The following is a 10,398-nucleotide window of genomic DNA, read 5'->3' on the forward strand; positions in this document are numbered from 1 at the left end:
TTTGCTAACAGGTATTGTGTCAATTTAAAATGTGCACAAGACAGTTCACAGATTTGTCAATTTAAATACAATTTTCCAATTTATTAATCTATTCATTACTACATTTAGCTAACATTAGATAGCTAATCCAGAGATTCTTACCTTTGCTTCGTTTCAGCAGTCCCGTCCAGATCATCATGGCATGTGTAGTTCTTTATGATAGACACATTAGCCACTAATTAGCATTTCATTTTTTGGGGTGGTAAATACAGGCAAATTTATTGATAAAAGTCACCTTGTCCTAGAGAGATTTACACGGTTATCAAAAATAGGGTTACACCAGGGTTACACCAAACACAACTCTTGTTTTAAGTGTTTCTAAAATCCCCTATGGGAAGAATTCATGGTGGGGAAATTATTGGAACCATTTCCTTGATTGACCGCTAGTTTTTATGGGTATTATGACTCATCCTGGGGTACTTTATCTCCACCCTGCAAATTCTATTAAATTCTGTTATATTCTGTTATATTCTATATTGTTTGTTCTGTTCTGTTCTATTCTGTTTTGTTCTATGCTGTTCTATTCTTTTCTATTCTATTCTATTCTATTCTATTCTGTTCTGTTCTGTTCTGTTCTGTTCTATTGTAAAGCAGTGAGGTCCATGGAGCCAGCAGATGGAGCCAATGAACACCATATTGAACGATATTCCACATCTTTATTTATTTTTCACAGAAAAACTCCATATTTTCATCCAACAAAGTTTGTGTGACTGATTAACAGATTGTAAAGAACAGGGGAGGGAAGAAAAATCTTGAGGGACCTGCATGGTTACTGTTATTAACATGATTGTCCTTTATGTACGCTAAACAGTTCATGACTCCAGGTCCAATAAAATACATTTCAAAATAGCTTTTGAAGTTGTGTGATTGTATGTTCATAAATGGTAGAATATGGCTCTTTTTTCATTTCCTGAAAAGTTTCCGTTTTGGAGATATTATGTTTTTCTTTCTGCTGGGACGCTATAAACCGTACACTAATGATTTGGCTGCAGCAAGTCTCCATCACTAGTTTTCTACTGCCACCCAATGGTCTCTAGTGGATAAATTGCATACTACCACAGCAGGAACTTAAAGGGCACATCGAGTGATTGAGTCCCAAATGGAACCCTATTCCCTACTGTACACTACTTTTGACCAGAACCCCATGAGCCCTAGTCAAAAGTGATCTACTGTTGTCTACAGGCTTCAGTATGTGTCATCCAGCTGCCATCTATACCTCAGTCTTGGTCCCACTATAGTCTCCTGCCCAGACCAGACCATATTAGTGGGGTCAGACCAGACTATATTAGTGGGGTCAGACCAGGCCAGTCCATATGAGTGGGGTCAAGGGGCATTGATGAGTTCCTCAAGGATTTCCTTTTAAACACTTCCTGGGTATTCACGGAGGCAACAATGGCGCTAAAACGAATTTGGGAGACTGTGTCTCGACCAACCCTAATCTCGTCAACCCAGAACCAAAATCTTGCGTCTGTCCATGAGAGATTACAACCAGTCAGCCAGTCAGCCAGCCAGCTAGTCAGCCAGTAAGTCTCTCTGCTATATTACTGTTAGCTACCACTTTGCTCATATATAAAACATATAGTACATGCAGATGTAGGATCTTAATTTGAGCCAGTTTGTTACAACAGGAAAATAATCCTGCAGCAACAGAAAATGTGAACTATTATGTGGATTATAATGAATGGACTATTTTGTAGGGGTTGATACCTTTTTCTGTTGGGCAAATCAAGTCTGACATTTCAATGTGGAAATTACACACTTTAGAAGTCTTTTTAAAACTCAAATACACTACAAGTTTGCATTTCCTGCTGTGTAGGATGATGCTCAGCAACAGAAGAGTGATCAAATGAAGATCCTACATCTGTATGCAACTCCTTCATTCACCTAAAACCAAGGACAAAACGCAGTTGAAACTGATAAATGATTTGAGTTTATTTGAAGTGATGTGGGAAGTGGACAACATACTCTAAGCCCCACAACAACTCATACTGTAGGTAAAACACATGAATCCTGAGCATTGATCAAAAAAACATGTATCTTCTTACAAACTCAGTTTATTGGTACAAAAATATTACAAAACTAGGTTTTTTCAACGTTGCTTTCTACATAAAGCATGTTCGACAATCCCATATAGACATAACTAAAGTGTTAGCAGATCCAGTTCATGTGTAACTCTATTTATGCTATGTTGCAGATGTCTTCATTCTCTTTCAAAGATGCAGGAGTTATATTTTTTACAATATTGTATTTGACCTACAAATACCCCAAAATCCTTCTCTTAGTGCACTCTGATAATAAACTAAATGAAATCAGTTAGTGATCATGAAACAATAGTCAGTCCTTTCTTACCTTGGAGGCCATACCTGGGCTCACAACAACATTTAACATTAATTACTCATGATAACAACATATAGGATAGAACACTATGTTATCTATGTTCCTTTATATAGCAGTACTGACAAAGGGAGGTGGCATTAGCCTCACCCCATCCCCCTCATTGCCAGAGGGGAAAAACAGATGAGACAGCCAGGTACTCCTGCTGGGTTTGTGGAGTGTTGGCGGGAGGCTGATTGGCGGGAGGCAGGTTAGCGGGAGGTGGGGATTTTAGCTGTTGCATTCCGTCCTGATCACAAGAGTTCAGAAGGCCCCGATCTCTGTCCCCCAGGGCCTGTAAGGCTGATTTCTCAGGGCTGTGGAGGAGCCTGCTGAGTTGAGGGCTGCTGGGGACACTAGGGGAAAAGTACTGAAGGAGAAGGCAGACAGGGAGGAGAGGAGGGGTGGTGGTTGGGAGAGCTTGGAGGCTGAGACTGGCAGGGCCAGCCCCAGGGGTAGATTGTCATTGGGGGGCACCCTGAGTGCCTCTGAGGGGGCCGTCACACTGAGTCTGGAGGTCACTGAGGTATCAGTAGAACAGGGGGATGACATGGAGGAGAAGATGGAGCAGGAGGAGGGTGGGCTGCTGGTACTGTGGGGGGCTAGTGTCCGTCCCTGGGGGAGTGGTAAGAGGAGGGGGAGTTGCAGGTGGGCGGAGGGAGTCCTCAAAGCGGAGCCCCAGGCTAGTTGTCCAGGGTGTCCAGTCAATACAGTGTGGATGTCTCTCTGAGAGGCGTAGTTGTTGAGGTGGGAGACCAGGCGTACGCGGAGTGGGTCGACACTATTCCAGCCCTCCATGATGCTTAGGTAACGGGCCGTCTCTGACAGACACTCCCTGAAGCCCAGGCTGCGGTAGTCCTTGGCCCGGGCGTGGGCTTCAAAATACCCTACCAGGAGAGGGAGGCAGAGGGTCAGGAACAGGAACTACTACTAGTTCCCTACAAATATGCAGAAGTTTTTCTAGAAGTTTCCCTATCACAACATATTTTTTACAGGCTTTCATCATAAATCAAATCTTTGTATTGTTTTGGTATTGACTCACCTTGTCCGCTGGCAGCATGTATCATCTTCAAATGATCCACAGTAATCTGCAAAATTTCAGCTTTTTCCAATTTTGACGATCCCTGTGACAAAAGGCAACATTCGATTAGATTGTGTTACTGGTAAAATAACAGTCCTAACCAAAGATGTAGAAAAGGCGGAAGTTGACTACTGAGATGAATATACTCTAATTCCAATAGGTCTGTATGGTATATACAATTGTACTGTAGCCTACCTGCTTCTCAAACGCACTTGGTACAAGTCTTCTGAGATCAGTCAGGCTGTTGTTGATTCGGTCACGTCGCCGTTTCTCAATAATCTGTGGATGAGAGCGAGGTATAATATGATTTTTGGGGTCTCCGACAGCATATCAAGGTGATGGTGAACCTTAATAATGGCAATATTTGGTGCGTAATTACGCAAGTGAAATGTAATACTCACTCCTCTGCGTCGTTTTCTGGCTTGAGTTTGAGTGGTTTTCGGGGGTGACATCAAGTCATGCGGAGAGTCAAGGTTTCTGAAATAATCAAAGTAATTTTCATTTAGTTTCAATAACATATTGGTGACGATAGGCTTCTGTCACGCATAGCCTGTTTTTCAAGAGATACAATGTGTAGAGATGCGTGATTTAGATTAGCCTACCACAAAAAAATACACACTAGGCTTATATCAGAATTACAAATAAATTGATTTTCTCATTTAAAAAAAGATTTCCTATTCTTCATAACTGAATTTTCAACATACACATTTTCGTCACCACTGTCCTTCTCCACTTCTATATTGTCATCAAGTTCGCTATCAGACGAACAGCTGTAATTGTGATTTCGTCTCATTTTGCTCCAGAATCCCAAGTAGCAATATTCAGTATAGATTGTCCCTCAATGTGAACTCCGCAAATCCTGTGAAAGCGACGTGTCCGCGCAACTGTTTAAAGTCAAGCCTTGTTCTCAGGGTATTATTTTCAGACCATGTAGCTTAAAATGAGAGGGGTGGGGAATAGGCGGGCTCTAAAAGTACTAAGCCTATTAAAACCAAGCTGACGTTTGAGTGACATGTTTTGTTGTTTTTGCTCAATGAGGGCGGGGCCTCTCTGGATGCCAGTATGGGTGATACAAATATAATCTGTAGACTCCAAATGTAGGCCTAACATTAGTTAAATATGCACTAGGCAGAAATCGCTCCGCAATTTCCTGGTCACTAAAATTCTAATAGTTCGCCTAATTTCAGTTTACGCAAAAAAACAAATGTTTTATTTTATTTCATAATTTTTTTTGTACCCTTATTTTACAATGTAAATTTACTGAGAACAGGTTCTCATTTACAGCAATGACCTGGAGAATAGTTACAAGGAGAGGAGGGGAGATGAATGAGCCAATTGGAAACGTAAGAACGGGAAGCATAGCAATAGCACACATAGAACAGATCTAACGCTTCTTAGACTTGCTTTCAACAAGAATGACATATCTATAACTCCATTTTCTATGTGAATTTGGTCAAGTCGCCCAAAAAGTTACATATTGCAGCTTTAAGACAACCCACAGAATATATTTTCAATCACCACTCAATAAATCGTTTTAACCTCCTCAAGGATGTGTCCCAAATAGCACGCTATTCTCCATAAAATGCACTACTGTTGACCAGATCCCTATAGGGGTGCCACTTGGGGCTCAAACCAAGACTCCCAGGCAGCCAGCCTGTCAGTCAGTCCTCAGCCCCCCTGTTGAGCTCCCAGTCAGGGGCCACAGGAACCATTAGCCCAAGAGCTCTCGCCTTCTTCACTGGTGTGTAACAGGACTCATGGGCCATTAGGCAGAGTGTGTTGTTCATTGTATGCTGTCAGCTGTGTGGGTCAACAGCAGCATTGATCGGACTGGAGGCCCCAGTGGCTCTTGTTGCTTCAGTTGCCAAGCACTTCTAGGAAGTTCCCTGTTCTGAAGAGCAACCAGGTGAATTGACTGGCTCAAGGAGCCTGAATGGCACCCTCACCTGGGAAACATTCAGCCAGTAATTGGAGAAAGAAAAGCATGACACTGACAGATCTTTACCATGGGCAAAACTAGATGTTTCTCCAGAGTTGAATCAACAGTTGTCTGTCTCTGTTCTGTTCCCAGCAGCACCTTGGAGCAGGTCTCTCCCCTATCTGTCTCTGTTCTGTTCCCAGCAGCACCTTGGAGCATGTCTCTCCCCTGTCTGTCTCTGTTCTGTTCCTAGCAGCACCTTGGAGCAGGTCTCTCCCCTGTCGGTCTCTGTTCTGTTCCCAGCAGCACCTTGGAGCAGGTCTCTCCCCTGTCTGTCTCTGTTCTGTTCCCAGCAGCACCTTGGAGCAGGTCTCTCCCCTGTCTGTCTCTGTTCTGTTCCCAGCAGCACCTTGGAGCATGTCTCTGCCCTGTCTGTCTCTGTTCTGTTCCCAGCAGCACCTTGGAGCATGTCTCTCCCCTGTCTGTCTCTGTTCTGTTCCCAGCAGCACCTTGGAGCAGGGTTCTCCCCTGTCTGTCTCTGTTATGTTCCCAGCAGCACCTTGGAGCAGGTCTCTCCCCTGTCTGTCTCTGTTCTGTTTCCAGCAGCACCTTGGAGCAGGTCTCTGCCCTGTCTGTCTCTGTTCTGTTCCCAGCAGCACCTTGGAGCAGGTCTCTCCCCTGTCTGTCTCTGTTCTGTTCCCAGCAGCACCTTGGAGGAGAGCACCTGTTTCCCTGGCCTGTCCATCAGCTCAGTTGTTAACTTGTTGGCACTTGGAGTTGATTCCAAGGAGCAACTGCACGCACGCACGCACGCACGCACGCACACACACACACACCACACACCACACACCACACACCACACACCACACACCACACACCCCACACACCACACACCACACACCACACACCACACACACACACACACACACACACACACACACACACACACACACACACACACATACACATACACATACACACACACACACACACACTCCCATCAAGTCCTGACCAACTGCACCAAATACTTACATTTCCACACTGGCCAAATTATAGAGCTTGACATGTGTGTGTAATGCAGCGGTGTAAAACAGTCATATCCCTTCCTGCTCCCCTGTACAGTCTCCCTGCTATACAGTCTCCCTGCTGTACAGTCTCCCTGCTGTACAGTCTCCCTGCTGGACAGTCTCCCTGCTGTACAGTCTCCCTGCTGTACAGTTTCCCTGCTGTACAGTCTCCCTGCTGGACAGTCTCCCTGCTGGACAGTCTCCCTGCTGGACAGTCACCCTGGACATTCTCCCTGCTGGACATTCTCCCTGCTGGACATTCTCCCTGCATGACAGTCTCCCTGCTGGACATTCTCCCTGCTGGACAGTCACCCTGGACATTCTCCCTGCATGACAGTCTCCCTGCTGGACAGTCTCCCTGCTGGACAGTCTCCCTGCTGGACAGTCTCCCTGCTAGACAGACTCCCTGCTGGACATTCTCCCTGCTGGACAGTCTCCCTGGACGGTCTCCCTGAACGGCTTCCCTGGACAGTCTCCCTGGACAGTCTCCCTGGACAGCCTCCCTGGACAGTCTCCCTGGACAGCCTCCCTGGCCTGCCACCCTGGACAGTCTCCCTAGACAGCCTCCCCTGGACTGTCTTCCTGGACGGTCTCCCTGAACGGCTTCCCTGGACAGTCTCCCTGGACAGTCTCCCTGGACAGACTCCCTGGACAGCCTCCCTGGACAGCCTCCCTGGACAGCCTCCCTGGACAGCCTCCCTGAACGGCCTCCTGGACGGACTCCTGGACGGCCTCCCTGGACGGACTCCTGGACGGCCTCCCTGGACAGCCTCCCTGGACAGCCTCCCTGGACAGCCTCCCTGTGTTATTCTCTCTATATTCCAGAATGCTTAGGGAGTTCTGACAGGCGTTTGGCAGAACAGTCCACAGACCTAACAACTCAGCCAGATCAACGATAACCACTTGCTTTACCTTGACCCCAGACAGAAGCCGTACATGGCCCCTCTGTGACTTTTCCCTGAGCTTCAGTGGATTTTGGAGGCGTCGCTCCAACTCTGTTTATGGAGCTGTTAGCACTAATCAGGCTCTACGGTGGTGCTGCTACATCAACACTATGTAATCGTAACAAATGGCACCCTATTCCATATATAGTGCACCACTTTTGCACGACCCTGGTCAAAAGTAGTGCACTATATACACTTTAGGGTGCCATTTGGGACACAGACTAGCCAAGACTGGTGGTCAGATGGTTTCCATTACCCAGACACAAACCGTTCTCCTCACACTGACTACTGTCAAGGCCTTCTGTATTGGTACTGAATTATTTTTGTTCATTACACACAGTTATGTTACTTTCCCCAGCAAACTAATTATGTTACTTTCCCCAGCAAACCAATTATGTTACTTTCCCCAGCAAACCTATTATGTTGCTTTCCCCAGCAAACCATTTATGTTACTTTCCCCAGCAAACCAATTATGCTACTTTCCCCAGCAAACCAATTATGTTACTTTCCCCAGCAAACCTATTATGGTACTTTCCCCAGCAAACCTATTATGGTACTTTCCCCAGCAAACCTATTATGTTGCTTTCCCCAGCAAACCTATTATGTTGCTTTCCCAGCAAACCAATTGTTACTTTCAACAGCAAACCAATTATGTGGCTTTCCCCAGCAAACCAATTATGTTGCTTTTCCCAGCAAACCAATTGTTACTTTCCCCAGCAAACCTATCATGTTGCTTTTCCCAGCAAACCAATTGTTACTTTTCCCAGCAAACCTATCATGTTGCTTTTCCCAGCAAACCAATTGTTACTTTCCCCAGCAAACCTATTATGTTGCTTTCCCCAGCAAACCAATTGTGTTACTTTCCCCAGCAAACCTATTTCAACCCTCATATCTCTTCTGGATACTTGGATGTTTGCCCTCATGGCATTGGAACAATTATGTCTTCTGATTTGCAATAATTTTCCCTTAGTTCGTTTGCTTCGTCTTTATTTTACATGATTGTAATATTTTGACCTTACTGTAAAGAACTATAAATATGGCACCAGAACTATTATAATGAACTAATCCAAGAATCCCATGGACCATGAGCCTCATACTGCTTCTCAAGGCAGAGCCAGGAAGTTAAAAGCTATCAGAAAGCATTTGTTAGAGAACTGGCGTGTGCCCAGCTGCATTCTTCAGTCTTCCCTCAGGTTTCCCTTAGTGACTGTTTGTGTGTGTGTGTGTGTGTGTGTGTGTGTCTCAATGAGTGTGTGTGTGTTCAGGAGGTGCTGCTTCCCACAGCCCTGAGCTAATTCCGCGGTAACTCAATCTCCGTGTGAGCGGGTCCCGGTGAGCGTTATCCCACCCGTCTACAGGCCCTCTCTGGCTGGCTGAGTGTGACACACACACACACACACACACACACACACACACACACACACACACACACACACACACACACACACACACACACACACACACACACACACACACACACACACACACACACACACAGCAGGTAAGTCTCACAGGAACCTCCCCAGGGTTGATTTACTGTGTCGACTGTGGAGTCTGTCGGCAGCAACAGCACTCACAGGCCTCCTGCGTCCTGTGTGCACACCATCAAGACTTATCATCTTATCTGTCATGCAACAACTGCAAGAGAATAAGGGTGTGTCTGATATGTCGAGACACGTGTGTGAGCACTGTGAAAGCTGGTTTCTGAGAGTTAGGCATAAGGAGAGGTCTCTGCTGAATTTGTGTGTGTGTGTGTGTGTGTGTGTGTGTGTGTGTGTGTGTGTGTGTGTGTGTGTGTGTGTGTGTGTGTGTGTGTGTGTGTGTGTGTGTGTGTGTGTGTGTGTGTGTGTGTGTGTGTGTGTGTGAGTGTTGACTGACTGCATGGTAAGGATTTATTTCTTGATCATCATTCTTAACCTACTAGTGTAAGAGAACACATTAGTAAATCAATAATTCAAAGTTCTCATTTAATGTAATAATTAGAATCCTAAATAGACAAAGACATTTAAAAGAGTAAATAAATGCCACACAATATACCACATAGTGACTCCAGAGACTTAGTGTGTGTCCCAAATAACACCCTATTTCCTATGTAGTGCACTACTTTTGATGAGGTCTCTGGTCAAAGTAGAGCACTATATAGGGAATAGGGTGTTATTTGGGACAGAACTTTAGACATGCATCTCGGCGCTACCCATGGTGCTCCTAACCTGCCTGTGTCCCCCCAGACACCCTCAGTACAACAATGTTATCCTGTGGGCCACAGCTTCCTGTCTCCCTCCCACTGGTTCCAGTTTACACCCAGGCAGGCAGTCAGTCAGTCAGTCAGTCAGTCAGTACCCAGTCAGTCAGTCACCCAGGCAGGTAGTCAGTCAGTCAGTCAGTCAGTACCCAGTCAGTCAGTCACCCAGGCAGATAGTCAGTCAGTCAGTCAGTACCCAGTCAGTCAGTCACCCAGGCAGGTAGTCAGTCAGTCAGTCAGTCAGTCAGTCAGTACCCAGTCAGGTAGTCAGTACCCAGTCAGTCAAGCAGTCAGTCAGTCTGTACTCTGATCCACCAGGGGTCTATAATATAACGTGTGTCGGCCGGTCGCCCAGTCAGTCAGTTTCTATACCAGGACCAGACCAGACCCATTCCTACCAGTCATCAGACCAAAATACACCTTCCTTCTCACTGTTCACCTTCCTACCTTTGTTGGCATCCATTCATTTTAGTCTGTGGTGGTATTTCGACAGATAAGGCCTTGTAAAAGCATCCATTCATTTTAGTCTGCGGTGGTATTTGGACAGATAAGGCCTTGTAAAAGCATCCATTAATTTTAGTCTGCGGTGGTATTTGGACAGATAAGGCCTTGTAAAAGCATCCATTAATTTTAGTCTGCGGTGGTATTTGGACAGATAAGGCCTTGTAAAAGCATCCATTAATTTTAGTCTGCGGTGGTATTTCGACAGATAAGGCCTTGTAAAAGCATCCATT

The 10,398-nt window shown here is 45.5% G+C and overlaps 1 protein-coding gene across 1 annotated transcript; it reads right to left on the reverse strand.

Moving 5' to 3' along the window:
- Nucleotides 1-1,946: 1,946 nt before the first annotated feature.
- LOC120031283 (hairy/enhancer-of-split related with YRPW motif protein 1-like) lies at nucleotides 1,947-4,418 on the reverse strand. The gene is made up of 5 exons (XM_038976963.1): nucleotides 4,198-4,418; nucleotides 3,895-3,970; nucleotides 3,689-3,772; nucleotides 3,455-3,536; nucleotides 1,947-3,299 (listed from the first exon to the last, which is right to left on the reverse strand). The coding sequence occupies exons 1-5, from the start codon at nucleotides 4,284-4,286 to the stop codon at nucleotides 2,677-2,679; spliced, it is 954 nt and encodes a 317-aa protein (XP_038832891.1). The 5' UTR covers nucleotides 4,287-4,418; the 3' UTR covers nucleotides 1,947-2,676.
- Between the last annotated feature and the right edge of the window lie 5,980 nt (nucleotides 4,419-10,398).

This window comes from Salvelinus namaycush, chromosome 37, assembly GCF_016432855.1.
Source record: "Salvelinus namaycush isolate Seneca chromosome 37, SaNama_1.0, whole genome shotgun sequence".
Taxonomy (NCBI): domain Eukaryota; kingdom Metazoa; phylum Chordata; class Actinopteri; order Salmoniformes; family Salmonidae; genus Salvelinus; species Salvelinus namaycush.